The sequence below is a fragment of the Drosophila mauritiana genome, chromosome 3R, assembly GCF_004382145.1.
Source record: "Drosophila mauritiana strain mau12 chromosome 3R, ASM438214v1, whole genome shotgun sequence".
Lineage (NCBI taxonomy): Eukaryota > Metazoa > Arthropoda > Insecta > Diptera > Drosophilidae > Drosophila > Drosophila mauritiana.
The window spans coordinates 14,445,088-14,471,912 of NC_046670.1; the positions used below are offsets into that span (position 1 = coordinate 14,445,088).

General features: G+C 45.0%; 12 protein-coding genes across 16 annotated transcripts; 4 read left to right on the forward strand and 8 right to left on the reverse strand.

The window, feature by feature from the left end:
• Positions 1 to 193: 193 nt before the first annotated feature.
• Positions 194 to 1,755, reverse strand: LOC117145472. The gene is made up of 2 exons (XM_033311146.1): positions 1,143 to 1,755; positions 194 to 1,069 (listed from the first exon to the last, which is right to left on the reverse strand). Exons 1-2 carry the CDS (start codon positions 1,503 to 1,505, stop codon positions 263 to 265), a joined length of 1,170 nt encoding a protein of 389 aa, XP_033167037.1. The 5' UTR covers positions 1,506 to 1,755; the 3' UTR covers positions 194 to 262.
• Positions 1,756 to 1,857: 102 nt separating this feature from the next.
• LOC117145473 (acyl-CoA Delta(11) desaturase) lies at positions 1,858 to 9,546 on the reverse strand. Of its 3 annotated transcripts, none has more exons than XM_033311148.1 (5): positions 9,447 to 9,546; positions 4,087 to 4,406; positions 2,907 to 3,243; positions 2,660 to 2,845; positions 1,858 to 2,600 (listed from the first exon to the last, which is right to left on the reverse strand). In XM_033311148.1, exons 2-5 carry the CDS (start codon positions 4,394 to 4,396, stop codon positions 2,282 to 2,284), a joined length of 1,152 nt encoding a protein of 383 aa, XP_033167039.1. In that variant the 5' UTR covers positions 4,397 to 4,406; positions 9,447 to 9,546; the 3' UTR covers positions 1,858 to 2,281. The 3 variants fall into 3 exon arrangements, with proteins under 3 accessions (XP_033167039.1, XP_033167038.1, XP_033167040.1); XM_033311147.1 differs by lacking the exon at positions 9,447 to 9,546 and adding an exon at positions 7,571 to 7,735; XM_033311149.1 differs by lacking the exon at positions 9,447 to 9,546 and adding an exon at positions 5,062 to 5,159.
• A 420-nt stretch (positions 9,547 to 9,966) lies between these two features.
• LOC117142513 lies at positions 9,967 to 10,779 on the forward strand. The gene has a single exon (XM_033306551.1). It carries the CDS (start codon positions 10,099 to 10,101, stop codon positions 10,759 to 10,761), a length of 663 nt encoding a protein of 220 aa, XP_033162442.1. The 5' UTR covers positions 9,967 to 10,098; the 3' UTR covers positions 10,762 to 10,779.
• A 593-nt stretch (positions 10,780 to 11,372) lies between these two features.
• On the reverse strand, positions 11,373 to 13,634 carry LOC117142510 (acyl-CoA Delta(11) desaturase). 2 transcript variants are annotated; one of them, XM_033306546.1, is made up of 4 exons: positions 12,490 to 12,736; positions 12,086 to 12,422; positions 11,802 to 11,987; positions 11,373 to 11,732 (listed from the first exon to the last, which is right to left on the reverse strand). In XM_033306546.1, the coding sequence occupies exons 1-4, from the start codon at positions 12,734 to 12,736 to the stop codon at positions 11,417 to 11,419; spliced, it is 1,086 nt and encodes a 361-aa protein (XP_033162437.1). In that variant the 3' UTR covers positions 11,373 to 11,416. The 2 variants fall into 2 exon arrangements, with proteins under 2 accessions (XP_033162437.1, XP_033162438.1); XM_033306547.1 differs by having other exon boundaries at positions 11,640 to 11,732; positions 11,798 to 11,987; positions 12,490 to 13,634.
• Positions 13,635 to 13,714: 80 nt separating this feature from the next.
• LOC117142509 (probable enoyl-CoA hydratase echA8) lies at positions 13,715 to 15,292 on the reverse strand. The gene is made up of 4 exons (XM_033306545.1): positions 15,190 to 15,292; positions 15,023 to 15,128; positions 14,163 to 14,948; positions 13,715 to 14,105 (listed from the first exon to the last, which is right to left on the reverse strand). The coding sequence occupies exons 2-4, from the start codon at positions 15,123 to 15,125 to the stop codon at positions 13,858 to 13,860; spliced, it is 1,137 nt and encodes a 378-aa protein (XP_033162436.1). The 5' UTR covers positions 15,126 to 15,128; positions 15,190 to 15,292; the 3' UTR covers positions 13,715 to 13,857.
• Positions 15,293 to 15,499: 207 nt separating this feature from the next.
• Positions 15,500 to 16,797, forward strand: LOC117142511 (SUMO-activating enzyme subunit 1). Its single transcript, XM_033306548.1, has 3 exons — positions 15,500 to 15,696; positions 15,764 to 16,192; positions 16,268 to 16,797. Exons 1-3 carry the CDS (start codon positions 15,590 to 15,592, stop codon positions 16,743 to 16,745), a joined length of 1,014 nt encoding a protein of 337 aa, XP_033162439.1. The 5' UTR covers positions 15,500 to 15,589; the 3' UTR covers positions 16,746 to 16,797.
• On the reverse strand, positions 16,785 to 17,989 carry LOC117142512 (proteasome subunit alpha type-2). The gene is made up of 5 exons (XM_033306550.1): positions 17,849 to 17,989; positions 17,670 to 17,746; positions 17,341 to 17,596; positions 17,120 to 17,275; positions 16,785 to 17,055 (listed from the first exon to the last, which is right to left on the reverse strand). The coding sequence occupies exons 1-5, from the start codon at positions 17,887 to 17,889 to the stop codon at positions 16,881 to 16,883; spliced, it is 705 nt and encodes a 234-aa protein (XP_033162441.1). The 5' UTR covers positions 17,890 to 17,989; the 3' UTR covers positions 16,785 to 16,880.
• Positions 17,990 to 18,077: 88 nt separating this feature from the next.
• LOC117142507 (zinc finger protein OZF) lies at positions 18,078 to 19,914 on the reverse strand. 2 transcript variants are annotated; one of them, XM_033306543.1, is made up of 2 exons: positions 19,720 to 19,914; positions 18,078 to 19,666 (listed from the first exon to the last, which is right to left on the reverse strand). In XM_033306543.1, the coding sequence occupies exon 2, from the start codon at positions 19,660 to 19,662 to the stop codon at positions 18,157 to 18,159; it is 1,506 nt and encodes a 501-aa protein (XP_033162434.1). In that variant the 5' UTR covers positions 19,663 to 19,666; positions 19,720 to 19,914; the 3' UTR covers positions 18,078 to 18,156. The 2 variants fall into 2 exon arrangements, with proteins under 2 accessions (XP_033162434.1, XP_033162435.1); XM_033306544.1 differs by having other exon boundaries at positions 18,078 to 19,673.
• Positions 19,915 to 20,050: 136 nt separating this feature from the next.
• Positions 20,051 to 21,541, forward strand: LOC117144840 (interleukin enhancer-binding factor 2 homolog). The gene is made up of 3 exons (XM_033310236.1): positions 20,051 to 20,296; positions 20,360 to 20,488; positions 20,550 to 21,541. Exons 1-3 carry the CDS (start codon positions 20,132 to 20,134, stop codon positions 21,444 to 21,446), a joined length of 1,191 nt encoding a protein of 396 aa, XP_033166127.1. The 5' UTR covers positions 20,051 to 20,131; the 3' UTR covers positions 21,447 to 21,541.
• LOC117144841 (sialic acid synthase) lies at positions 21,489 to 22,801 on the reverse strand. Its single transcript, XM_033310237.1, has 2 exons — positions 22,438 to 22,801; positions 21,489 to 22,280 (listed from the first exon to the last, which is right to left on the reverse strand). Exons 1-2 carry the CDS (start codon positions 22,771 to 22,773, stop codon positions 21,498 to 21,500), a joined length of 1,119 nt encoding a protein of 372 aa, XP_033166128.1. The 5' UTR covers positions 22,774 to 22,801; the 3' UTR covers positions 21,489 to 21,497.
• A 707-nt stretch (positions 22,802 to 23,508) lies between these two features.
• On the forward strand, positions 23,509 to 25,100 carry LOC117143646 (serine/threonine-protein phosphatase alpha-2 isoform). Its single transcript, XM_033308425.1, has 2 exons — positions 23,509 to 24,792; positions 24,887 to 25,100. Exon 1 carries the CDS (start codon positions 23,715 to 23,717, stop codon positions 24,621 to 24,623), a length of 909 nt encoding a protein of 302 aa, XP_033164316.1. The 5' UTR covers positions 23,509 to 23,714; the 3' UTR covers positions 24,624 to 24,792; positions 24,887 to 25,100.
• A 668-nt stretch (positions 25,101 to 25,768) lies between these two features.
• Positions 25,769 to 26,611, reverse strand: LOC117143647 (c-Myc-binding protein homolog). Its single transcript, XM_033308426.1, has 2 exons — positions 26,507 to 26,611; positions 25,769 to 26,444 (listed from the first exon to the last, which is right to left on the reverse strand). The coding sequence occupies exons 1-2, from the start codon at positions 26,516 to 26,518 to the stop codon at positions 25,917 to 25,919; spliced, it is 540 nt and encodes a 179-aa protein (XP_033164317.1). The 5' UTR covers positions 26,519 to 26,611; the 3' UTR covers positions 25,769 to 25,916.
• Positions 26,612 to 26,825: the final 214 nt, after the last annotated feature.

The window sequence follows — 26,825 nt, forward strand, 5'->3', positions numbered from 1 at the left end:
ACCCACGAAATCTATATTCTGAACCGATTAATTTATTACCATGTTTCAGCTACCTATTGCCGATTAATATTAAAAAGGTTTTTGAAAGAAACTATGAAAACTTCCAGCAAATTATATTTTAGATACCTAAAATCAATGGACTCTCATTGTATTAGAACTTAAAGAGAGGGAGAGAAAACATACACATTTCATGTTCACGCGAACCGACTATCGATATATCGATGGCTGCGCGGGTATTCGATTAGTTTTATTAAATTGAAAATTAATTATAAAAATCATAATTAGGTGCGCTCTGGCACTCTTCTAAAACATCGGATGGCTGGGTTGTTTGAATATCCAAATTATTTTCAAATGTTTCCTGAACTTCTGAATTCTCCACTACTCTATTGTTTTCTTGATACTCACTAACTTGTTGGATTTTCACGTTATTTGATTCTTTTGCTGTGGCTTGGGAAGTGGAAGCTGAATCGTGCGCCACAGATTGACTCATTGTGGATTGCAGGCATAAGGTACTGCCGCATAGTCCAACCACGGAGGCATTCTCCGCATCGGATTCTCCTCCAGAGGTATGGTAAGCTGGCCTAACGTTCAAGCCGATGGGCGCAGCGCGACAACTTGTGCCACTAATTGAAGGCTTAGATCCTCCCTCCTCCTCCTCCTCCACATTTCCTTCTACATCCATCGCCGAGGTGCTGCTCCTATTTCCGGTTGGGGTCTCAGGATCATTCGCTTTTTGATCCAATCTTAATGGTGTATCAGGTTTGGTATAGGACCATCCCGGTGATCCGAATAGTATTTGCACGTTATTGCCTAGTGCCAAATGACTTTGTGAACATCTTAGGTCGATAAAGGAAGATTCAGTACTGGTGGTGGCCATTTCTGTTTCTTTATACTTCTGGGCTCTAGATTGTTGTGAGTTGGGGTTTCGTTCCTGCTTGACAACGCGCTTTGTGTTGGTGCGCATCCGCTTGCGCATCCTGGTTATTTCAGATCCAGAGAGAGAGTCCTCACTCAAGATCTTGCTGACCGATTTCCAAGGGTCCAAGCGCCCGATAGGGCGCTTTCGAGGCTGCAAATTGAACATTGTTAGCTTTTTATTTAGAATTTATTAAGAATATCCCTTTGGATTGCATTGATCATACCGCATTCTGGCCAGTTCGTCGCATTGGTGTACCAGGATTGCCCGGCGGATGTGGAATGGGATTGGGCATTCCCAACCGGCCAAACACAATGGAGCTAAGCGCATACTTAGACGCTCCCAGACGCCGCACTATGCCCAGCATGGTCAAGTTGGCCAGCGACTGCTTTATGGCCTCATCTATATGCTCGACCGGAACGTGGTTCCGCATTTGGAACTTCACCTGGTCGACGATGTCATTAGTGCAGACAAAATCGGTTCGTGAAGATTGAAGAATGCTAATCGCCTTGAAAACGTTACGGTTCACCTTTTTGGGTACTCTAAATTCGTCCATTTGAAGACCAATACAATAATTTTGTTTAGGCATGTGTGTTTTGTGTGCTCCGAAGTGTGTGCGTGTTTCACTTTTGGGGTTTGGGAATGAACTGAAGGGAAAGTGTTGTGGCGAGCATTGACATTTTCAGTTTAGGGAAAAGTCTACTGGGATGTTTGGTTTCCCAGAGGCGTTTTCCTATTTTATTTAATAACATTTAAAGAAATATCATATGTATAGGTGAAAGTGTCTTTTAGTGTTCTAACATCGATCGTTTATTATATAGTTTATATATATTAGTTCCTTGATAATTCTTGTTGTTTTTGGCTTACGCTAAATACTAAAATCTTTCATTTGCAGGTATTTCTTTTTCTTTGAAGCGGAAAGTTTTCCTCCATTTGTATAATTTTTTTTTTTTTTTTTTTTTTTTTTTGATTTTTAACTGAAAATTTCTCTCAAATTACAAAGTGATTTTGAGATAACAGTGAATGAAAAGCTCCAATTGCCGTCTATTGTACATAAATATCCAGGTATTAAGCAATTATATGCGTGTATAAATACAAAGTTAGTTTTGCGTCTCCCCATTAAAAAGAGAGCGAAATAAAAACATTTCCGGAGCTGGTTTAACACAGACGGTATAAAGTTTTTCGAGATACAACAAACAGTTATCATCAACGCTTTATCTTAGAATTAATTAAATGGGCTTCTGCTCTGTTAGGAAATATGTTCCGCGGACATTTGCAAAATGGAAAATTATGTTTCTTTGCTTTACTTGAATTTGATTGATTTTCTGCTAAACCCTCCCATGATTGGCCCTACGCTCAACCTGCCTATTCGCTCTTTTTGTGTGTAATGACAGCATCCTCAATCTCCTCCTTGGGCTGGTCCACATCGCCCCATCCCCACGTGGCGTGAGTGCCGTCACCGGTACGCTTCACACGCTTCTTTATGATATCAGTGGACACCGTCTTGAGGTCGTAGGCCCAGCCGATCTTGGCGAAGAAATCGATGAAGGCGGTAGTGAAGTTTAGCGAGTATTTGCCAAACTCGGCCGTCTTGTAGTCCCAGGGGAAGACGTGATGGTAGTTATGCCATCCCTCTCCGAAGGCCAAGATAGCCACCGAGATGTTCTCCGAAGGGTTGATAAATCTAAAAAGAACAAATCTGTAAGTACACATCCACACGTTGTTGAAGCTCGTAGCACTTACTTGTCGTAGGGACGGCCACCGAACTTGTGGGCAGCACTGTTCACCAGCCAGGTTACGTTCAGGATGAAACACCAGCGGAACATGGTGGCCACAAACCAGGCGTTCATGAAGGATTCACCCCAGGCGTACATGGGCACCACGGTCGGGATGATGAAGCAAGCAATCGGCATCAAAATCATGTAGTATCTGGACAATAGAATAAACACATTAGAATTTGAAGCGACTGAAACGAATTGAGTTTACTTACTTCTTCTGGAACATGAGAATGGGATCGGCGCGCAGATCGGATAGATCGACACCCTTGCCCTTGGCTTTCACCTCCGGGTGCTTCTTGCACAGCAGCCAGCCAACGTGCGAGAAGAAGAAACCACGCGTGGCATTGTGGGGATCGGCATCAGTCTCCGAGTATTTGTGGTGGACGCGATGGTCACGGGCCCAATGATAGGCGGCATCCTGGAAGGCGATCGTGTTGAAGATGACCAGAATCACTCGCAGGGGCCACTTGGCCTTGTAGGAGCGATGCGCCCACAGACGATGGGCACCGGCGGTAATGCCCAGGCCAGAAACGACGTATAGGAAATAAGCTGAAAAAAGAAATCAGTTGGTTAGCTTACGTTGTCCAAAAAATTATAGCTTAATTAAGTTTAAAGTATCCATTACTAGTAGCCTTACTTAATAGCTTAAATTAATTAACATAGATCCTTGGTGACTTCACAAACAATTTGATAATGCTTACCAAGTTCGATCGCAAAGGTGATCGTTTTAATATAGGGTAATTTGATTTACGACAAAAATAAGCACCTGCACATTAAGGTAATCGCATATATGGAAAGCACGATCAGCCGTCTGTGCCATGTTTAGTCTGGACTTCCACAATAACAACTTTGTGAAGGTTATCAGGGCGCAAGCCTTAGATAACCCCTATATGTTCGAGGGTTCGGCACGCGACAGGAAGATGGCAATGGTTGTCATGGTTGTCGGTGCCTTACCAAAAGTATAAAATTTCCATAATGTTTGCTTTTACTTTTTACATATATATATACATATTTTCATCAGAACGCTGAATATTGAGATATCAACTCAGTATCGCAGTATCACTGCGAAATGCGTCTTATGAATTTTTCAAAAAGACATTGTCATTAAAACTTTACTTTGAAGAGTGTGATTCTAGCAATTGAGTAATTATTTCCTTAATTGTCATGACCTTGACATCTTGCCATTAAGTAATAGTTAGAAATATTTCGTTACATGAACCACAGTGCATTTTGGATAGCCCAAGCAGATCTGACATTATGACCATTTTACTTGATAGCAGTTTACTGATCTTTGGACACCAAACTATATCTTTTAACCTCCTATTATACAGAGTGTAGATAATAGAGATCTTTATGTGATTCTACTTCTATTCTAATGAATTATTGACTCACCTAAGATGCAGGTCTGCCACTTGGCAGAGGCGACCATAAGGTAGGCTCCGTAGAGGGCAGCCAGATGGAGGTAACCGAAGGCGATGATGTTGCGCCAGACGAGCTTCAGGCGGCGCTTCTCGGCCTTCTTCATCACGGTGATGTCCTTGACAAGACCACCGTCGGTGGTCTCCACATCGCACTCGAAGAGCACTCCGGTGGAGTCCTCCTGCAGCTTGGTGGGGCTCTGACCCGCGTCGGCGGCGGCACTAGCTGCTGCGATCAGCGAGTCCGAGATGGACTGGGCACCGGCTTGGGCGTTGGGCGGCATCTTGCATCAACTGGTGTGCGAGTAAAGAAGTTAAAGCCAACAAATTAGTAACGACATAAACAGAAGAGCAATTAGTGTGTGTGCCAGCTTGGTGGTGGCTTGGGCAATTAGCCAGGTGAGCCGAATGACTGAACTTGACACGCTTTGGCTAGGTGACTCCGAGCGGCTCTTTATGGCCAGACCCCGAGGTGTCCAGTCGAGCTGAGTTGAGTACCCTTTGATATTGTCTACATATATTCTTGCCTAATACGGATTTCTGTTGCTTTAAGCGGTTAATGGCTAATGGGAGAAAAAATCAATAAACGCTGCTTGCGCGTCCTTGTGTCAGGATTCGCATGGCATGCATAATGTAAAAAGCCGGTGTGGGAACAAGCACCAGGTGGATTTCCGAATGTGGAACATGTGTTTTGTGGGTCACTGGGAACTTGAGCAGATGGAAACCTTGGCTCAAGGTTACGAATGAAGCCAGGAACGCTGTGACACGTTTCGTGGAAAATTCCTTCTTCAATCAACTTTAGCATGCTTTGTTATACACACACTCACACACACACACACTCCCACGCCATAGAAAGTGTTAAATTAACAAGAATTGCAAACTGTTCAGCAAAAGTGAACAGCCGCAAGTTCGATGGAATTGCACTTGAGACCACTATTTATTGTTTTACCTGGATTACACCAAAAAAAAAGGTGTTTTATACGACACAGCTAGAAATTAACAAGCCGTTTCGGTTAACTTGGGTTTAAAAACTGATGTGCAAAAATTGCCGACGACGAAGAACCTGCAGCATTTCACGAAAAGCTCGCTCGTGAGCTTTACATTAGTTAAAGCTTTTGCAGGTGTGTGCGTGCGCGCGCCTATACATACATATGTGTGGTGTGTGTGCGTATTCTCATTAGCAGATTAGATGTGGTAGATGTTGGCCAAATGGGCGGTTTTATTTGCCCATTGCTGAGGTCAGGGTTAGATTTGATATGTCTAGACTCTAGACGGGGGGACTTTGGCCGTATCTAATAGGAGTCGCCCTTAACAACCCGACGAATCTGTCCGAATCTCTATTCAATCGCATGTGAATCACCTGCTAATTGCGGCTTTATCAGACGAGCGGTTATTACAAAAGTGGACAGTTGCGTACTTCGAACCCAGGATGGGGCCATTAGCCAGTTTAACACGTGAACCTATGGTCAAGCAAGAGCTTACAAATCATACGATGCTTACGCGAAATGAACACGAGAAAGGAGATTAGAAGAATGTCGGCCAGTGGCGCCAGCAACGGGGGTTCTTATGAAGGACTCCATACAATAATATGTAACTCATTGATCAACGTCACTTTTTGAATTCTTTTTATTTCGTTTCGTTAGCATACTCGTTTACTTTAAGGAAACCCCATAAAAAAGACACATTTTATTTTTTACACATTTGTTGTATATTGTATTTGTGCCTCAGGAGCCCTTCTTCAAAATAGTCCTACATACGCCTCTGATTTTTAACAGATTAGGTGGCAAGAAGAAGAATTTCGCATTCACACACATGTATGTGTAATGCAAGAACAGCAGATCACCCGCAAAAGCTTTTAACATGGCGAAAGAAGAAAGGGCCAGAGACAGTGAGAGAGGGAGAGAGAAAAAGCTAATGCCGCCAGCATGTCAACAAAACAGCCGAATGCTTTTGAGCCACGAGAGCGAAAACCGGTAAAAACCGACCACAGGCCACCAAAAGACAGCAAACATTCGAATACAAAGTCAGCAAACATTGCCCATTTATCAGAGGCACGCATTGAACTTGAAATTTGCCGCTGCTTTTGCCAATTTCTTGCGTTTATCTCTATTTCTTTCTTGCGCGAACGGACATCGTGGGAGCTTACACAAGAGCGAACGAGAGCGGTAGTAAGCGCAAAGAGCAAGATGGAGCGAGAGTAGTTTTCCTTTTGTTATTGTTGCGGCCCGTTATCACGTTGCAAGAGCGTGATGCTTCACTGAGATATTACACGCTGAGAAAACTGGAGCGCGTTCTTAAGTTCAGATGAACTGAATGATCTGTCATTTAAACAAAACTAATAGAATGGTTATATTTAGAATTCGAAATGTAAATAAAATACTTCTTCTGTCTTTAAACCTCATTTTGTAATAATAATAAGTTTGTATCGTTGTAGATAATTAAGTAATTTTATGTCATCAATTTGCAATTGAAATAAAAACGGTAATGTTTTCATTTTCTTCGACCTAGTAAGGTAATATAAGGAAATAAATTATGCAGCTTACGAAATATATGATGTTTTTGCACAATGCGTTGCTAGAGATGTTCCTAACAATTAAGCATGCCACCAATTCTGGCAATTATTTTTTAAACTACAGTTCGTGTCGGCCGATTTGTTTAGGATGTTGTATCTGACATCTGAGTATTTGCACTTTATCTAATTTGACAAATAGACTTTAACTGGAAAACTAGTTCGCTGCTCGAACGAACTGTAGCGCAGCAAGAGTGACAAATGATTTCTCGCAAATTCGAAGCACTTAATTTGCAATTTAAGCGTATCCATGCATAATTGCAGTCAAAGTTCATTCACCGTAAAAAAAGAGGGAACGCCCAGCTTAGTTAAAATGCACGAAAGAAGTAATTAATTCATATGATAAATCAAATAGAGCACGGAAGCAGTGAATGCGTCGGGTACAGAACTTCGATTGCCCTTGCAAATGCGATTGGATGTTAATTGGGCATTAAAGTGCAAAACTCGAACATCCAAATGAGTTGGGCATATCAATATATCGCATATTCTGGTACAATGCCCTACATTTTCCGCACTCTAATCGAATTCAATAAGTTCTTTGAAGGATAGCTAGCTAGTAGTTTATGTTTGTTTCCATGCGTTTTTGAGCAACGAAACAACTTGAAATATAACCAAATCTAACCTTCCAACTAAAACCTTGACAAGCGAAGAGTGAGCGCTACAATAAAAACTTGAACCAAGATCGTTTGGCCAGAGGCCCTCGAAATGAAAATCACAAAAGTTGATGGCAGTCGGGTTGAAAGATTGAAAGCTAAACGAACCAAATCTCTAGCTGGCTTTTCTCGATTTTCTAGTTGGGGTTTTACGTAAACACTGGGAACTATGCATATGTCTACAATATACCAATCCTGATGCAATGGCTCAACAAGTGGCCAGGTGGAAAACGAACCTGTTTTACTTCAGCTTCCCAAAAACTCGCACTTTTTTCACTTTTCCACAGTCGGTTGGGTAGTCCGAGTACTGAGGACTCTGCGATCGGTCTTTCAATGTGATTGTAATATATTTTTTAGTGTAGGAGTGGCGAAAGCACACGTCCGCACACCAGACGAACTCGATTGGAACTGACCAAACGTTCGCACGGTTGCCAAAACGAAAACAAATCGATTAGGCAAATCGGCGGGACAACGTCAGAGCTTTTCTCCGCCGTCGTGTGCATTTGGTGGCGGCTACTTCTCCCGAGTTCCCCAGATTACCGGCATGCACGTAGCCCCGGCGGGCGCCCTAATCTTCATGAAATCGTAAACATCGGCGAAATGACAAATACTTTCTATATACCTAGTACCTAGTAACTAAATATGTATATCTGAAATGCGTAATTGAAACCGAAATAGGCGGTGAAGTTTTGGAGTCAATTACCATGAGGCATGTCAACAATAAAATTACCGAAAGTTAAAAATGGGGATAGCCAACGCAGCTGTTGGGGTTAGCCTTCGCACTTTGGAGCCAGCTGCAGGTCGGGAACACTTTTTGGGCAATCTAATCGATGTTCTCCGGTCGGCTCGCGGGCTTTCCAAGATAATGGTTTAGCCGTGAATACACCTGGCCTCTCATAATCTGTTTTTAGTTTAGCACTTTGGCCGGTCCAAAACCAGTTGGTCAGATCAACCTCCTAGACCCATAATTTTACATATGTATATTCATTCCACTGAAGTCGGACGAAAACAAGGCTATTTTGCATAGCTCTTTTGTTTTTTTTTTTCGAATTTCAGAAGATGAGCTCAAGTGACACGCGAATTTTATCCAAAACTTCCATCTAATTGCATATTTATGTCAAACGCGATTGACTACGAAATACTCAGACGAATTGCTGCGCCAAAGAAAATGCACAACGAAGCTTTAAAAGATTACCTAACAGCCTTGACACCTAGGTAACTCAAATATTAACTTAACTTTTAAGGTATATAACTAAAAAAGTTCTAAAACACAATAATTCTATTAAGAGGTCCGAAGTGAAATTGTTACTAAAAAGAAACTAAACTTTTAATGGACTGCGTTCTAATAATTAAGGGGTCATGTGTGTATGACTTTTAATGTACATCCATAAATTTCTGTATCAAACAACAAAGTTTTCGTAGTGCGCAGTTGAAAAAACGATGAGCCTTAAATCTGTTGAATTGTGTGCGATCGAACGGAAATAATCACAGAGAAATTTTTAGCAACCTTTTAATCTCATCACCAGATGCCACACATATATGTATGGTAATTCTGGGGACGTCAATAGAATAAGAACAGAATCGTTAGTTTTCAAAGTTAATCACTGACATTCGGTGACCCTTTATGTGTATTTACTATTAAAAAACTGCCAATAAATGTATTGCGTTTATGAAGCAAGTGTTGTTCGTTATTAATCATGAAATATAAGAGAAGTTAAAATATTAAACTAGATACTTAGCAAATTAATCTCTGTTCTTAGTAAGAGTATTACTAACTCGAACTTATTAATCAGATTCCAATTGGATGTCGGTATGCGTTGTTCTGAATGCCCCTCAAAAGGGTTAAATCGCTTGGGGATTAGGCACACGAGGTGTGACGTCACCGGGGCGTTCGCGCGCTAAGGTCACATGTAAACAACTTGCGGTGCATTGTACTACTTGCAAAACTATAATCTATTAAATAAATTTCCATTAGTTGATAATCGGGCATATTTCTAATCAGTTTTCAAACAGACGCCGGCGATGTGTCCGATTAGCGATCACGTGCATGTCAACAATTGCTTAAAATGTGTAATGCTTTATCTAATCTTTGTTGGTTTGTTTTTAACTTACGTAAATGTTATCCAAATCCTGTGAATTACTAAAGTTTAAAGATTTTTAACGCCAATTTCCAGCGAAACAAAGTTCTCCTGGTTTAGTGATGGCAAAGCGGTCCAACTAGTTATGCGTTAGATGAGTATCGATAGCGTGTTTTATCGTATCTTATCGATGTCTGTCTAGTCTGTTTTTATTACAGCGGTTTTACAGATTATATTTATAGCGGCTATTATTATTTATTGACCAATAAATTAAACATTTATTGTGACATTTTGAAAATCAAAATGACTTAACTTTGAAGTAGTTTTATGTTTAAAATTAGTGTGAACTGTCGTTTGTAATTTACATGTATGTACATACGATACATACAAATATAAATCTTACGTTTAACGGAAATTTTCTGTAAATTATTAATTTTATTATTAACCTTTCTGTGAGTGATCAAATTCATTACGATTTTGTTAGATTTCTTGTAATTTTAACAGTTCATATTAACTCTTTTCAAAGGCGTGCCACTTTAGTTTTGACATTCAAGTTGTCAAGTTGCATATAAAATAAATAGAAAAGTTTTTTTTTTATTACCGATTTGCAAAAAGCATTAATAAAACATTAATAAAATAAAACAATATTAGAATATTACCTAAAGCTATTTGTCAAGTTGATAAGGATGAAGAGCATTGGTCCTATAACCTTCCAAGTATACCACAAGCGTATGGTGAATGTGCTGCTTTTAACTCTGTCCAGGATGCTGGTCGTGTCCAGCTTTCTGGCGGATGCCATGTACATCTGCCAAAACTGGCGACTGGAGCAGAGCATTCTGAACATTAACTATGGATGCGGGCGGATTGCGGCTGGAGTGTGCATAAGCCTGATGGCGATTGGACAATTTGTTGGCTCGGCGCTGATTGTGACCAGAAAGATGATTTATGTGGGCACGGGTCTGCTTTGGCTGGCGGGTTACCTGCGGATGGCCCTCAATCCGACGCAGCGAAACCTCGCCAAGTATTTCCAGGTGTGCAATGTGATCAGTGCCCTGATGCTCATAGTGCTGAGGTCTCGACGCACCGCCGTTGTCGCGTTCCTACTGCTTACCATCTTGAACTGGAAGGATATGGAGCGGCATCTGTGGATCGTCTTCTACAAGTTCGGCGGGAAGCTCATGGCTTATCAGAAAAACTCCACCGTGGGACTGACGGGCCTACAGCATGGGGACCTGCAAACCTTGGATGATCCGTCTTTGGCCTCGAAGGAAAGTTTCTGGCACAAAGTGTCCGTGGCTGGCGGATTTATCTTTATTGTCGTGAATGGCCATCTGCATATCATGTTTTAAACTGTCAGTCCATTCAGAAATAACACCCCTATATATGATGTCGCAAGAAACCGATCCGGAACCAAGTCTCGTACCGCAGCTAAAATATGAGCCAACCAACACTGGCAATTTCCTTTGCCTGCACACAGCGCCGCCTCTCCAGATCGCTCTGCACGGCATGTCGGCCCTCACCCACACGCGTTTGTCCAAGAACGCCTTCGATCTCTGTCTGGAACTGATGGAGGCGGGTGTCAAGTCGAAGGCCCTGGCGGACATAGTCCTGTACACACTGAAGTGCAAGAAAGATGCGAAATGATTCCTTCTCAGACGCCATAAAACTGAAAATTTCCTACAGACGGACACCTGCTGATTAGTCTTATCGCATACGACCTGATCAACTCAAACCTCAAGCCGCCTGGTCGTGATCACTCGAAGAAATCCCTATTTCGATAAGCAATATCAGTTATAATTCGCACACACTAGTAGCGACCATCATAAATACATGATAAGAGACCAGCTACCCATTGTGTTTGGATTTCCATTTTTAGACGTGCAAGATAATTTGGCAATAGTAGTTTCCTTTTAGAATATAACCGATCAATATATTTAATCTTAGTGAAAATCGCTTAAAGTTTGTACTTAATAAGTTTTTCATTTGAGAGTACTACATCAATCGTCATCTACTTTTATCCACGAGGAGCACGTTCCTGGCATCTTCCGCTGTCAAGTCCTTATCGCCCCAGCCCCACAGTTCGTGGCTACCGTCACCAGTGCGGAGCACACGTCGCTGGATCACGTCGGGAGCCACTGTCTTGAGGTCGTAGGCCCAGCCGATCTTAGCGAACAAGTCGATGAAGGCTGTCGTTATGTTCAGGGAGTAGCGACCCCATTCGGCCGTCTTGTAGTCCCATGGAAACGCGTGATGGTAGTTGTGCCATCCCTCGCCAAAGGTGAAGGCCGATACATAGGCATTCTGGGTGGGATTCATGCTCCTGGATAGATAGATAGCAACAACATAATAAATATGAAAGTACTCACTACCAGAACTAGTGATTACCTACTTGTCGTATGGCCGATTTCCGAATTTGTGGGCCGCGCTGTTCACCAGCCAGGTCATGTTCAGCTGGAAGCACCACCTAAACATGGTGGCCACGAACCAGGAGGAGGCCAGCGTCTCATTCCAGTAAACCATTGGAATTACGGTGGGCAAAACGAAGCAGGCCAGCGGCATGAGGATATAGTAGTGCCTATAAATGATTTTTATAACTGATTAAATGAGTCCTCAATTTGAACCCTAATTTGCATTTAGATTCTTTTGAGCCCAGAAAAGCTGTGAAATAATTACTTTCGTTGGAACATCATGATGGGATCGGCGCGCAGATCAGAGAGGTCCAGTCCCCTTCCCTTTTCCTTGATATCCGGATGCTTCTTGCAGAGCAGCCAGCCCACATGCGAGAAGAAAAATCCCCTGGTGGCGTTGTGTGGATCTGCATCAGTTTCTGAGAATTTGTGGTGGACGCGATGGTCACGGGCCCAGTGGTAGACGGCATCCTGGAAGGCGATCGTATTGAATATGACCAGGAGCAGGCGCAGGGGCCACTTGGCCTTGTAGGTGCGATGCGCCCACAGACGATGGGCACCGGCTGTAACGCCCAGCATGCCAATGATATACAACACGGCAGCTTTTGGGCACCAAAGGAACCGATTAGAAGGCAAATAATCCAAGACTAGAAGGTACATTCAGCTAACCGAAAAGTGTGGTGGCCAGTTTCGCCCTTGTGAATATGGAGTGCAGGCCATATAGAGCAGCCAGGTGGACCAATGCGAACAGGATTATATTCCGCCAGACTAGGGGTAGCCGACGTTTCTCAGCTCGTTTCAACTGGAATCTGTCGGTGGTCAGGTCACCGTCGACTGTTTGTGCATCGTCCTCGAAAAGGACACCCGTTTCTTTGGAGGACTCATCCTGATGGTATATCCTTGAGTAAGGCGCCATATCGTCCACTTTCTATCACTGCACTGATTAGCACTATTATCCTTATCGTATTTAAGTTAACAGTCCTTATCCGTTTTGTAGTTCAGGGAACCGCCCTTATCCTTTCTCGAAATTAAGGGACTAATCCTTAAGTCCTTATCACGAATCAAAACGTTTGTTATGCGTAATAATTTGATTGATATCCTTGCACGATGCAATCTTGTTTCTTGGCCCGACCGAATCTGACACTTGCACTATTACTTCTGCCATTGGAATCACTGAAGCTCAAACATATAAGCTCACGTAATAGGAACTTGACTTTGGTTCGCCTATAAAGCAGAAGCATCCATAATTATGAATGACCCCAGATCAGTGGTATTAGAATAGGCGGAACCTGAAGAACCTTTTCAGTCGTAGGTAGCTGGCGAGCTCATAAATGAAAATGCTAATGGAAATTGTAAACACTTGATTCGAAAAATCAATCCTAGTTCGAATTTAGATTTTACCAGAGATTTCCGGTTTTCTTTTTGGTACCAACATTGATTTATGAAAATATCATATTTGTTTTAGATTAACCTAAGTCCCTGTGAACTTATAAGCCATTGTTTATATCGAAGTGGTTCCGATTTCTTCACGTCCATTCGTTACGACCTGAATCGCTTTATTAATGAGCCGGAATCGCGTAGTATCGGTTCAAGAACGAATAATGATGTCGTAATAGGCATTTGAAGTGTTCATACATACACTTGTATGTCGAGGGGTGATCAAGAAATCTGAATGCATTTTTATATACATTTCAGTGAAATAACTTTAAGCGGCAGTTGAAAATCATAAAGCTTGAGAGATTATGAACAATTAATATAAAGAGCTCTGTGCCAGCTCTTACTAGAGATTAAACTACAAAGTTCAAAGAACGAATTCACAAAATAACTCTTTTGCTTCTAATATAAGTAAGCCATTCCAAAATATCCTCAATGTTAAATTATAAGATTAAAGCCATTCACATTTGAACCGTTTACGGCAATGTATTTGAATAAGTTAGAAAGGTCGAATGAATCAGTTTGAAACTGGTAATAGGTGCGTTATGTACAAAATTAAATTAAATGATTTGGAACAGATAATTTTGTTTGGATATGGCATAACTACTTTTCGTTTGGCTTATCCTTGGGATCTTTACTATCGACACTTTCAGCCGCACTTTCCTCGGCCTTCTTCGACTTCTTCTGTGCTTTTTCCGCCTGCTTTTGCTTTTCGGCCTCAGCCAGAGCAGCCTCCTGCTCCTGCTTTAGTTTTTCCTTCTGCGCAGCAGCCTCTGCCACTTCCTCATCGTCCCAGTCGGCCATCGAGCGGTCGCGCTTTAGCCACGAATGCGTGGTGTCCGGTTTGAAGGCTGCATGAAAATAAGCGATTGAGAAAATGTACTGTCACTGGTGCTGGAGCAACTCACTCTGGTTAAACCATTTGATGCCATTCTGCATGTCCTCGATGATCTCGCGGGACGTGAACATCACCTCGTTCTGCACCGCCTGGTGGAACGTTGAGGTCTCGAACGTGCTCGAGTAGACCGAGTTGCGATCGTGGATGAGCGCGCGTTGCGGGAACTTGGCCAGACAGGTGGCCAGCTCCAGGGCATTGCCCAAGGCCGTGCCCGTGGGCACAATCCTGTTGACCAGCCCAATGTCGTGAGCCTCTTGGGAGCCCACCGGACGTCCCGTGAGTATCAGGTCCAGGGCACGAGACAATCCAATCATGGCCGGCAGCCGAATGGTGCCGGCATCGAGCATAGGCACACCAAAGCGTCGATTGAAAAATCCCAGCACCGCGGACTCCTCCATCACGCGCAGATCGCACATGAGAGCCAGTTCCAGACCGTTCGCTATGCAATAGCCATTGATGCCACAAACGACCGGCTTCTTTATCTGGCGACGCGTGGGACCCACGGAGCCCTCCGGTCGCATCAGGATGTCTACGCTGATCTCCTCCTTCTCGTCGGTGCTAATCTCTAGGATGTCGAAGCCGGAGCAAAAGGACCCGCCCACGCCGTACAGCACGGCCACCGGCGAGGTGTCGTCCGCCTCGAAATTGGCGAAGGCGTCGCAAAGCTGCGATGCAGTGAGAGAATCGATGGCATTGCGCTGCTGCGGTCGATTGATGCCGATCAGCGTGATGTTCTTGTCCTTTTCCACCAAGATGTTCTTCGGTGGCGAAGCCTCTGCCTCCTGGGTCGCTGGATCTGCAGCAATTGAACGGTTACTACTTAAGTAGTAGTCCACATTATGTCACCGGCTTTTTCGCCGACTTACATACCTTTGTGCAGCGCTTTTGTCGAGGAAAATGTGCGACTCGCGGCGGTGAAACGTGCTTGCTGACCCACCTGCTGGGCCAACAGACTGCCAAATTTGCGAAGCATGATCTAAGCCAAAATGACAATCAATTATTCTGCACAACGGAGAGCAACAAGCATAAAGACTTACCGGAAAATTAAATATTGGTCAGATTTCGTAAAAACAATTCGATAGTAATTGTCTTACAGAGCTGCCACCATTTAGTGGCAATCCTATTGTGTTAGCTTTTTCCCGCCAAGCTTAGCTAGTTTTAAGCTTTGTTGGTTTGGCGGTAAATTATTAACATAATGCAACTCTATTTGATTAATAAGATGTTAGGATATCCTAACAAAGAGATATTAAGAGATTTTAAGTATTATATTAAGTTTTCTTCAGTACGTACAGAAACAGTTGGCAGCACTGCTTTTGTAAGATGCGTTTTGGCATTTTCGTAAGGCGTTAGTGTATTTTTGCGGCGTCTCACTGAAGTTGTTGCAAAAAAATTGGCATTAAGCTGTGAAAAATACATTTTAAACTTGATAAATAAATAATGGTCGTGGATATGGACACCAGCGAGATAGCCGTGGAGCTCACGGAGGCGGAGAACGAGCTGTACGACAGACAAATCCGACTCTGGGGTCTGGAATCTCAGAAACGGTGCGTGCAAAAAAGCCGGCATTCCGCAATGGCGCTATAATGCGCTAAAATATATTTTTAATTTCAGCCTCCGCACAGCCAAGATTCTCATCGCCGGACTGTGCGGCCTGGGCGCCGAGATAACCAAGAACATCATCCTGTCCGGAGTGAACTCCGTGAAGCTACTGGACGACAAGAACGTAACCGAGGAGGACTTTTGTTCGCAATTCCTTGCCCCCCGTGAATCGCTGAACACCAACCGTGCCGAGGCATCATTAACACGGGCACGTGCTCTCAATCCCATGGTGAACATCTCCGCCGACCACGAGCCCTTAAAGGAGAAGGCCTCGGAGTTCTTCGGACAGTTCGATGTTGTTGTGGTCAATGGCGCTACGAACGAGGAACTGTTGCGCATTGACACCATTTGCCGAGACCTGGGCGTCAAGTTCATAGCCACCGATGTGTGGGGCACCTTCGGGTTCTACTTTGCCAGTCTGCAGAAGCACAGCTACGTTGAGTAAGTCCCACTATCTACCATTGCTTAGAAACAGAATTTAAGTTTTTGCTAACTTAATGACCACCTTTTTTCCAGGGATGTTATCAAGCACAAGGTCGTGGCCAATTCGGAGAAGAAAAAGAAGTATGAAACGGTGTCCATTCCAACGCAGCGTGATGTCGAATATCCCGGCTACTCTGCCTGGCTTGATTTTGATGTTACCGAGCCTAGTTATTTGCGTAAATTGAAGCGCAATGGGCCGGGTGTTTTGCTGTTAAGTGTGCTCCAAAAGTTCCGCGCAACCCACAAGCGCGATCCCAGCTACAAGACTCGAGAAGCTGACCTGGAATTGCTTCGCGGAATTCGCGACGAACTGCTGCCCAACTCTATACTGGGCGACGAAGCTCTGGGTCTTATTTTTGCGCAGATCTCGCCAGCGGTCGCTGTTGTTGGCGGCGTTGTGGCCCAAGAGGTCATCAAGGTGGTTACTAAATTGGAAGCGCCTCACCGTAATCTATTCGTTTTTGACCCCGAAACTTGTGCCGGATACGTTGAGGCCATCGAAGCGAAGTGAATTTAACCACTAAGGTCTTATATATTAAAAATCGGAATATCAAATAACACCAGTTGTAAAATTTTATTTGTTTTTTAATGTCCCGTACTTATTAAGAAAGCTTAGCTTGTGGTAATCTTAGCGGGGCGTTTAAGCTTAGGGGATGCTGGCCAAGTAGTCCTTGATGGAGGCGGGGTCCAGGCGCTGGAATCCGTTCTGATCGCAGATTCCAATCTCAATGTTGTCGGCAGTCATTTTTCCCTCAAAACCTTCTTTCAGCGTAAGGATAGCGGTGTGAACAGCGTCGTCCAGCTCCAGATCTTCGCTGTAGCTGCAGGTGGATGACAATATGTGTGACTTGTGACATTAATTGGTGTACTATTATTGGTGCTTACCGCTTCTCCAGGAAAGTTTTGCCGTTCACTGCGTTCTTGCCCATGGCAGTGGCCTTCCAGGCGAAGTAGGCGCCCGAAGGATCGGATTGGTAGAGATACGGACGATCATTGTCCCAGCCGCAGATCAGTAGGGAAACGCCGAAGGGACGAACGCCACTGTTGGTGGGATTGGATACGATTATCCGTGGGAACTCAAAGTGGAGGACAGCGCGGACACTTACCCGGACTGAGTGTACTCCTGCATGAGCGTGGCCACGCGCTGCACCAGCTGCGACACTGGAATCGGCTCCTTGTAGGTCAGGTAGTACGTCTGGGCGATCTTGCGGGCCTGCTTGACCAGCAGGCGGTAGTCCGGACCCATTCCCGAGTACACCATGCCGATGTGGTTGTAGATCATCTCCACGCGATGTACACTGTGCTGCTCATACAGCGGTGACTTGTGTTTGTTCTCTGTGGCAATGACGACGCCGTTGGAAGCTACAGTCAAAAAAAAAGAAAAGAAAGAGTTTTAGTTGAATGCACAGGACTGGCTGCACGTCGTCATATTAACCTATAATGCCCACGGAGGGAGCTCCGCCGGATACGGCCGCCAATGCATACTCCAGTTGGACGAGTTTTCCGGAAGGACTGCAAACGATTGAAAATTATACTTATTGCCCAGTCATGGCGGCAGGTTGAGTTGCGCGGGGCGAAGCGAATGCTCTGCTCGGGCTATAGCGATGCTCTCACCTGAACGTGGTCAACGAAAAGCTATAGCGTTCGGTAGCCATATTTCCTGGGCCGCAAATGCAGTGATTTGATGTGTAAAATGAAAAAGCCGACTTATTTCGCACAGAAACAAAAATGACACAGCAATTGGGCGGCAGTGTGACCGAATGCTGAATGCCAAATATGGTTCAGCTCGATCAGGGGGACTGAACAAATGGGCACACCATTCGGAAATCAAAACTTCAAAAAATATTGAAACGCATTTATTTGTTTTCGCCTACTTTACTTATCATTACATTATTTCTAAGATAATTCTAAACTAATTCGTTTTAATCCGAGTTTATGCCGCAGTGGTTTGTCCGCAGGTGTCGCCCAAGACTGGACTTCTGTGTGTATCGGGCTGAGCAGTGTGAACACTTGAAGGGTTTTTCTCCCGTATGCGTTCGCAAGTGTTCCTCGTGGTCTGCGCTTCTCGCAAACTCCTTGGAGCAGTGGGAACACTTGAAGGGCAATTCTCCCGTGTGCGTTCGCAAGTGCATATGAAGAGACGAGCTGGTTGTATAGGACTTCGAGCAGTGGGGACACTCGAAGTGGTTTTTTCCAGTATGCTCTTGCAGGTGCACCAGCAGTTGCGAGCTTAGCTTAAATTCCTTCGAGCAGTGGGAACACTTGGGGGGCTTTTCTCCAGAATGATCAAGCAAATGCACCCGAAGATGCGTACGACATTTGAAGTCCTTGGAGCAGTGGTCACACTTAAAGGGTCGCTCTCCCGTATGTACTTGCTGATGCTCCACAAGATGTGACTTCTTGAAGAAAGATTTCGAGCATTCGGCGCACTTAAACTGCCGCTCTCTTGTATGCGAACGCACGTGGACTCGGTAAAGTGACCTCGTGGCAAAGGTGGCTGAGCACTGGGAACACTTAAGGGGCTCTTTTCCTGCGTGCTCAAGTATGTGTAGTTGAAGACTCGAATTCTTTGCAAAGGTCTCTGAGCAATGGGAACACTTGAACGGGTCTTCGCCCGCGTGCATTCGCAAATGAATTTGCAAACCATCATTCTGAAGAAAAGTCTTCGGGCACTGGGTACACTTAAAGGATCGTTCGGCGTGCGTCAGCAAGTGCTTTTGTAGAATTGACCTGAGCTTAAAACTCTTCGAGCAGTGGGAACACTTAAAGGGCCGTCCCTCCTTATGAGTTCGCAAGTGATCCTTGAGATGAGAACTGCTTTTAAATGCCTTTTCGCAATGGGTACACTCAAAGGGTCGTTCTTCACTGTGCGTACGTAAGTGTACCGTAAGATACGATTTTCGTGCAAACGACGTTGCGCACTGGGAACACTTGAAGTGCCGCTCTCCAGTGTGCTCAAGCAGATGTTGTTTAAGCGATGAATCCTGGGTAAAGGTCTTTGCGCAGTGGGAACACCTATGAGGTCGCTTCTCGTGTTGGAGCAAGTGTCGCTTGTAATGCAACCTGCGTCTAAAGCTCTTAGAGCACTGGGAGCACTCGAACGGACGTTCTTCTGCGTGAAGTCGCAAGTGTGATTCGAGGTTTTCCTTTTTTGTAAACGCCTTTTGGCATTGGGTACACTTAAACGTATCTGTTCGCTTTCGCAAGAGGCGCTTCTCTGCTATTTTGGATTTACATGTCTTCAGCTTCGACGGGACGCTTTTAACTGGCTCCAAATCTTTGTCATAAATACAGGATTCCTCGATCTTTATTTCGTTTTCAAGCTCTTCAAAGTCGCTGTTAGAAATGAAGATTAATTCTTCCTCGAAAGTGTCTTCTTGTGTTGGTTCGTTCTTCACGAGGCCTTGATCTACATTCGCCAGATCCATAGTTCTGAAAACTATAAACATTAGGAGTCATCTCTAGTGCGATTTCAAACTACTTACGAATAACTTTATGCGCTTTTAAGTCAATTGTAGTGCTGGAATTTCTTACAACAAAAGGGTAAGACCATCAACATAAAAATCAGAACGTTGCTTGTGCACAAAGCGTTTTCCTGGAACTGATTGAAGCCTTTTTGCACTAGCTACAACTACAAAATTATGCAGATTAAAAAACACCAGTCTCCGTATTTTTATCCAATCGATTTATGCATTCTAATGTAGTAAAATGTTCAATTTTTCAAATTGTTTGCCCTCAAAAATATTAATTAAGCGGTATACTTTGAAAACGCGTTTAGCCCTTGTTTGAAGTCGTTTCTTACCGGTCCAGCTTCGGTCACACTGTTTACCTATCTGTTAAACAAAACAGAACGCTGCGGCGTTGCGAAAATAATTAAAAATTCATCCCCACAGGAATATGGTTCGCGGAGCTCTCCGAGGTGGCCGCCCCATGCGCGGCGGCATACGTCCGCCGTTCAAAAAGACATTCGTGCCGCGCCACCCATTCGATCTGACCCTCGCGGAGGTCTTCTTCCCCAAAGTTCCATCCGCCGGCGCCGTTGACGATTCTGCTCTGACTGCGGTAAATCAATAAATTACTTGCGTCTCCAAGGTGTTTGCAATGGGAAAACAATCTGCATTTCAGGCGCTGCTGAAGCGTAACCAGGACCTCAGTCCCACTCCCAGCGAGCAAACGGCTATTGGCAATCTAGTGACAAAGGTGCAGGCTGTTCTCGACAATCTGGTGGTTGCACCCGGGGATCTGACCACTTGTGTAAGTACATTACACCACTTCTTCTTATTTGCATGTTTTGACTGTTCTGATTATTCCACAGCAACTGGAGGAAGTGCGTCAGGTTGGCTCCTTCAAGAAGGGCACCATACTAACGGGCAACAATGTAGCCGATGTGGTTGTTATACTCAAAACACTGCCCACCAAGGAGTCCGTCGATGCGCTGGCCAAAAAAGTGGAGGCCGACCTGAAGGCCAGCATGAAGACTGAAGTCCTGACCAAGGGCGATCAGCACACCGTACAGATCCATGAGCGCGGCTTCGACATCGCAAACGTGCATGCCAAGGTGCGCATTCTGATCGCCACCTTGCCGCAGAATCTGCGCAAGCTGGAGCCGGAGATCCATTTGGATCACAAGCTGATGCAGAGCCATCTGGCTGCCATTCGGCACACGCGGTGGTTCGAGGAAAATGCCCACCATTCCTCTATAAAGGTGCTCATTCGTATTCTCAAGGATCTCACCAGGCGCTTCGACGCCTTTTCGCCGCTTTCCGCCTGGATGCTGGACCTGATCGCCCATCTGGCCATCATGAACAACCCGTCGCGACAGGCACTGCCCATCAACCTGGCCTTCCGTCGCGTCTTTCAGCTGCTCTCCGCCGGACTCTTCCTGCCCGGCTCGGCCGGCATCACGGATCCCACCGAGCCGGGACACATCCGTGTGCACACTGCCATGACATTGGAGCAGCAAGATGTGTGCTGCTACACATCGCAGACACTGCTCCGCGTGCTGGCCCACGGCGGATACAAACACATTTTGGGATTGGAAGGCAACACCAGCGTTGTGCGTGAAATGTCCGTCTGGAACGGAGTGTGCATTTCCCCGCTGACCGCTGTCTACGAGAAGCCAACGGACAAAAAGGAGGGCGACATCGAGGAGGACATCGAAATGATCGAGAATGAGAACGAAGACGACGGCAGCGACGATGGCGCCGAGTAATACAGCCCAAGCTATTCATTTACAATTGTATTTAAATTTCAAACCCATGATTCAATTGATTATACTACTCCCAAGTATGGGTTCATCCTCACCAATATTGTCTGCCAATTCCTTGCCTACCAAGTCCAGGTAATCCTCCGCTGTCAGGCCGGTGGGTTCACTGACTTTAATGGCCATATCTGCCAATTGCAACCTGTAACCCTTATTGAGATTCCTAGCTGCCACAATGGATTTACCCAGTTTATTTCGGCAGGGCAGCTCGCAGGGTAAAATGGTTTTAGACTCAACGTGCTGAAGAGCTGCCTCTAGTTCCTCACCTCCATTTAACTTTTGAACTATTACCTCTGGAGACATGGGAACTGAAGAGAGTTTAAAGTTGGTAATGGCTGTAGTCAGAGCTTTTAGTTCTTGCGGCTCCAGGGAGCAGCGATGATCGGAGCCCTTCTGACTCTTGTCCAGCGTAAAGTGGCGCTCCACTATGCGTGCGCCCAGCAAAACGGCGGCCTGGCTAATGACCACTCCCAGCTCATGACCCGAGTACCCAATATCCACATTGGGAAATCGCCTCTTTAAGACGGATATCAACTGCAAGCTGCAATCTTCGGGGTCAGTTGGGTACGATGAAACGCAGTGCATTAGAGCGTAGTCCTCTTTTCCTGACTCCCTCATAGTTTGCACAATCCTATCCACAGTTTGCATAGTCTGCATTCCGGTGGAGATCACCAGGGGCAAGTTCAAATTGGATGCCTTTTTGAGAAGCGGAAAGTTGTTTGCATCTCCGGAGCCAATTTTGATGAAGGGAACATTTAGATCGGCAAGGAACTCCAACGATCTCTGTTAAAGAAACCATATATGCATATAATATTAGAGTGATTAATAAATATTTAAGCAAGGAAAAGTAAATCATGAATGAATATCAAAGCCCTTGAAAACACCCTTATAAATATACTTTTAAAAACTGTGTCATTTCTAACTATCAATTAATATCAACCTCATCCATGGCGGAAGCCGTAAAGTCCACATTTAACTCCTTGCAGTGGGCCTGCAGCTGGAGATACTGATCCTTAGAGAACTCCAGATACTCCTTGTGCTCTCCGTAGGTTTTTCCCCAGGCGTGATCGCTGGTATATTCGCGATCTAGAGCGGATCTCGTAAACTTTGCTGGCAAATCGGATTTTTGAAACTTGACGCAGTGGCAACCGGCTTTCTTGGCCTCCCATATCATTTTCTTCGCTGTTTCCACACAACCTTGGTGGTTTTGGCCAATTTCCGCTATAATATAGACGGAATCAACTACTTTTCCGCTTATAATATCGTTTAACAGCATTTTGATTAAATTGAAACCCGCCTATTTAACAGTTAATTAAATGATTAGCGGGCGTAGGCAGGAAATACATAGAGTAACGACTTATCGATAACAAAACATGAGCACATTTCATGAAAAATCTTTTCATAGCATAATTGTCATATCATTTAGTTTTGTGAGAATTTAACGAAAATTTTGCATTTTTAATCATAACTCTTGTGGGTAGTTATTCCTATAAGAAAAAATGAATTAACCTACGTTCTGCAAGCGAATATTCTTATTGGCTATTTTGAATTTCGAATGTATTTAAATAACCCCTCGTTGCCGGGATATCGAATAGCAGCGTCAAATGCATCAATCTCCCACCTCTAGTCCCCAGTTAGTCATGCCAGGCGTGCCTGAGTGCGAGCGGGATGGCTAGTATCCCCCTCGTCAGGGCTGCCACACCGCTCAAATGGAGTAAACGGACGCCATGCGTTTAATCGATTACTAACAGTGCGACAAAATTTCGAAGCTTGAGATTTAGCAGTTTCGAGCAACTATAGGGTCGAGAATACCCATTTAGAATGAAAATATAAAAGTAGAGCTATTGCGGAACTCTAGCAATGGATTGGAAATGGCCTTAACGAAATAAGATTAATATGAATGCAAATACTTTATCGATTATTCACTATTTTGGCATGTTATCGATTAGATAAGATGGCGTCTATTATCTGGCCATATCCCCGACTTCCGGCAGTGTGGCAACGCTAGCCAGAAGCACACTCGCCATCCCGCACGCACTCACGCAACAGCATACGAGGAAATTTTCATACTTGTTAGCTGTGAAAAGTATTTAGCAGAAATAGTTTTGGGAAATTAAACATTTCGAGGCTATTTCGGCGCTACCAACGATCGTTCGCGGTAACCTCGACACCCAACAGCAGCACTAGTGCACCAGATCCACACTTTCGCACGCAAACATGGGCGACGTGATGAATATCGACAGCATAATATCGCGACTTCTCGAAGTGCGTGGGGCACGGCCAGGTAAAAACGTACAGCTCTCCGAGGGCGAGATCCGGGGACTCTGCTTGAAGTCGCGCGAGATCTTCCTGTCGCAGCCCATTCTGCTCGAGCTGGAGGCACCGCTGAAGATTTGCGGCGACATCCATGGACAGTACTACGATCTGTTGCGTCTGTTCGAGTACGGCGGCTTTCCGCCGGAATCGAATTACCTGTTTCTCGGCGACTACGTCGATCGCGGCAAGCAGTCGCTGGAAACGATCTGCCTGCTGCTCGCCTACAAGATCAAATACTCGGAGAATTTCTTCCTGCTGCGCGGCAACCACGAATGCGCCAGCATCAATCGCATATACGGATTCTACGACGAATGCAAGCGTCGCTACAGCATCAAGTTGTGGAAGACATTCACTGACTGCTTCAACTGCCTGCCGGTGGCAGCCATTGTCGATGAGAAGATCTTCTGCTGCCACGGCGGCCTCAGTCCCGATTTGACCTCGATGGAGCAGATCCGTCGCATTATGCGGCCCACCGATGTGCCCGACCAGGGACTGCTGTGCGATCTCCTGTGGTCCGATCCCGATAAGGACACCATGGGCTGGGGCGAAAACGACCGCGGCGTTAGCTTCACCTTCGGTGCCGAGGTGGTGGCCAAGTTTTTGCAGAAGCACGAGTTCGATCTCATCTGCCGAGCCCATCAGGTCGTTGAGGATGGGTACGAGTTCTTTGCCAAACGCATGCTGGTCACCCTGTTCTCGGCGCCCAACTACTGCGGCGAGTTCGACAATGCCGGCGCCATGATGTCCGTGGACGACACGCTGATGTGCTCGTTCCAAATCCTCAAGCCAGCTGACAAGCGTAAAAAGTAATATCACACAACTGCAGCACCGCGAGCAGTCTTTTTCTATCTAAAACAGATCAATAAGAAATCCAAACAAGATACAAAAGAAAAACACGACAAAAACAACCACAAACCCAACCACACAACCAGCCAGAAATAAAATCCTTTGAAACAACACATCAAATGATGCATGAAACGTAAGTATTGGCTGCTGACGCAGAGTAACCAACTAGTGAATCACACTCTCACCCCAACCTTATCTATGTTTTTGGTCACTTTTATCATCGGCAGCCGGGGCGAGTCGAAATTCACCAGAAAATCCACCAGCAATTCGGAATGGAATAGCAGCGCCACGATCAAAGGACATCCCCTGCGACATCCCTTCCAGCAGATGACTGCAGTTTTCCCCTTCCACCCCACACCCATTGAGATTTAAATCGCAATTACAAACACATTGACAAATACCATGATTAAAGCCACATATTTATTTGTAATAGCCCCCGTATACACATATGTATATCTACCGACCGACCAACCAACCAACCATCCACCCACGCACACACATGTACACACATTTGAACACCAGCGCTTATAGGTTTTGTCCAAAATTTAAACACTAGGCAATCAACTGACCGTGCGAGCGCCTAACATTGCAGATTAGATGGAAACGGAGCATCAGAGGAGCGACTGGACGCCAGTCGGTCACAAAGCATACAGATGTGGGGGCCCTGTAGTGCTCGTTGGCCTTAAGAGTATAGAGCAAGTGAAAACAAAACAAGAAACAAAAAATCGAAGAGGGGAAATCGTTGAACCGAGGAGGCGGAGGCGAATGCTTGCCAAGAAGTATAAAGAAGAATTATAAGCACTAAGTTTCGACCTTGAATCAGTTTTTTTTTGTTCGTCCACACTGCAGTCCGACCGAATGGACCACGCCAGTCAGCCAGAAGAATAACCACACGAAAACCAACAAAATCTATTAGTTTGTCTCGAGAACTCCCTACCATTCATCAGCTATTCAAACGTCCGCTTCCCGTCATTTTAAGGATGTGTTTTTTAAAAATTAACTATTATTAATATGTATTATCAATAATCCTTTGTATTAATAAACAAATGATATAAAACGTGTATGAATTATGAAACTGATTTCAATAAACACATTTGAAAAATCCATAATACGCTGCATATCCGGCTTTATTTCGCTTTATTTACATGTAAATTTCGGAAAATACTTAACATTTCTTCTTAAATGAATGCGTTCTAAATGGGATGTTCTTTTTTTTACGTTTGGTGTGTGCTGGCGTGTGCTGCTGTCATCTGAGATCTACTCGCTGGAGCCGGTGGCTTCAGCTTGGACGGTTGGACTTGGCTGTGCGGCTTCCTCGCTGGACACCACTGCATTCCCCTCAATCTGGCAGGCCTCCACAGCGGCGGTTATCTCCGCAACGTCGGCCGAACTTTCGTCAGGTTTCTCCGGGCCGATCTCGCCGTTCTCCTGCTGCTGCTGCTGCTGCTCCACCGCCTCAGTGGGCTCGGCCACGGTCTGTGGCGCCTCCGTTGCGACCACCACTTCACTTGAAGCCACTGACTGATGACCCTGGAGCACGTCGGGATTGATGCTGTTGATGATGGCGCGCAGACGCTGGATCTCCTCGTTGGCCAGCTGCAGATCCTGCTGCAGGCGCTCGTACTTGTCGTGCTGGTGGCGCACCACGCCGATGTGGTTACGGATGTAGTCCATGGGATTCTCGGGCCGCTCCTTGATCACGCGTATGAAGAGCTTGGTCAGCGAGTCCAGGACGCTGCCGCGCTCCAGGTAGCGCCGGATCTCGTCGCGCTTCGGGTCAATGGGCTGTGTCATCGCGGAAGACTCTGCTTTAGCTAATGGCAATCAGTTTTTGGACAAAAGCTCACCTTAAAGGACATCTTTGCAAAATGGAGATGTGCGGTGTGGCTGTGGGCGCAACTTCGAAAAATGCCAAAGTCAAGCCCCCTTTGCACACTACTTTAGCCAGGGCTGCGTGCTGTCATCAAACGGAACTGGTTCGGTTCCAATTCACTATTTATGGTTACACTTTTAAATTCAATTATTTTTAATTAACTAATTTATAGAGTTTTGGAAAGTAAGCAGTTTGTTTGTTCTGCTCTGCAACACAGAATAAACATATTGCTAACTGAGTTAGCAGTTACCAGCAGTTACCACCTAATTTCTTATTTCAAATTATAAAAGTAA

Coding starts and splice junctions, on each gene's coding strand:
- LOC117142510 (XM_033306546.1), bottom strand. CDS start 12,736: ATGGCGCCTTACTCAAGGATATACCATCAGGATGAGTCCTCCAAAGAA. Junction 11,988..12,085: donor ATCATGATGTTCCAACGAAA/GTAATTATTTCA, acceptor AATCATTTATAG/GCACTACTATATCCTCATGC. Junction 11,733..11,801: donor GGAAATCGGCCATACGACAA/GTAGGTAATCAC, acceptor CTATCTATCCAG/GAGCATGAATCCCACCCAGA.
- LOC117143646 (XM_033308425.1), top strand. CDS start 23,715: ATGGGCGACGTGATGAATATCGACAGCATAATATCGCGACTTCTCGAA.
- LOC117145473 (XM_033311148.1), bottom strand. CDS start 4,396: ATGCCGCCCAACGCCCAAGCCGGTGCCCAGTCCATCTCGGACTCGCTG. Junction 3,244..4,086: donor GTGGCAGACCTGCATCTTAG/GTGAGTCAATAA, acceptor TTCTTTTTTCAG/CTTATTTCCTATACGTCGTT. Junction 2,846..2,906: donor ATTCTCATGTTCCAGAAGAA/GTAAGTAAACTC, acceptor TCTATTGTCCAG/ATACTACATGATTTTGATGC.
- LOC117144841 (XM_033310237.1), bottom strand. CDS start 22,773: ATGCTGTTAAACGATATTATAAGCGGAAAAGTAGTTGATTCCGTCTAT. Junction 22,281..22,437: donor CGGCTTCCGCCATGGATGAG/GTTGATATTAAT, acceptor TTTCTTTAACAG/AGATCGTTGGAGTTCCTTGC.
- LOC117144840 (XM_033310236.1), top strand. CDS start 20,132: ATGGTTCGCGGAGCTCTCCGAGGTGGCCGCCCCATGCGCGGCGGCATA. Junction 20,297..20,359: donor ACGATTCTGCTCTGACTGCG/GTAAATCAATAA, acceptor TCTGCATTTCAG/GCGCTGCTGAAGCGTAACCA. Junction 20,489..20,549: donor CCGGGGATCTGACCACTTGT/GTAAGTACATTA, acceptor ATTATTCCACAG/CAACTGGAGGAAGTGCGTCA.
- LOC117142513 (XM_033306551.1), top strand. CDS start 10,099: ATGAAGAGCATTGGTCCTATAACCTTCCAAGTATACCACAAGCGTATG.
- LOC117142509 (XM_033306545.1), bottom strand. CDS start 15,125: ATGCTTCGCAAATTTGGCAGTCTGTTGGCCCAGCAGGTGGGTCAGCAA. Junction 14,949..15,022: donor GACAAAAGCGCTGCACAAAG/GTATGTAAGTCG, acceptor CAATTGCTGCAG/ATCCAGCGACCCAGGAGGCA. Junction 14,106..14,162: donor CATCAAATGGTTTAACCAGA/GTGAGTTGCTCC, acceptor ATTTTCATGCAG/CCTTCAAACCGGACACCACG.
- LOC117145472 (XM_033311146.1), bottom strand. CDS start 1,505: ATGCCTAAACAAAATTATTGTATTGGTCTTCAAATGGACGAATTTAGA. Junction 1,070..1,142: donor GACGAACTGGCCAGAATGCG/GTATGATCAATG, acceptor TTCAATTTGCAG/CCTCGAAAGCGCCCTATCGG.
- LOC117142507 (XM_033306543.1), bottom strand. CDS start 19,662: ATGGATCTGGCGAATGTAGATCAAGGCCTCGTGAAGAACGAACCAACA.
- LOC117142512 (XM_033306550.1), bottom strand. CDS start 17,889: ATGGCTACCGAACGCTATAGCTTTTCGTTGACCACGTTCAG. Junction 17,276..17,340: donor CAGGAGTACACTCAGTCCGG/GTAAGTGTCCGC, acceptor TCCCACCAACAG/TGGCGTTCGTCCCTTCGGCG. Junction 17,056..17,119: donor AAAACTTTCCTGGAGAAGCG/GTAAGCACCAAT, acceptor ATCCACCTGCAG/CTACAGCGAAGATCTGGAGC.
- LOC117142511 (XM_033306548.1), top strand. CDS start 15,590: ATGGTCGTGGATATGGACACCAGCGAGATAGCCGTGGAGCTCACGGAG. Junction 15,697..15,763: donor GGTCTGGAATCTCAGAAACG/GTGCGTGCAAAA, acceptor TTTTAATTTCAG/CCTCCGCACAGCCAAGATTC. Junction 16,193..16,267: donor CAGAAGCACAGCTACGTTGA/GTAAGTCCCACT, acceptor CCTTTTTTCCAG/GGATGTTATCAAGCACAAGG.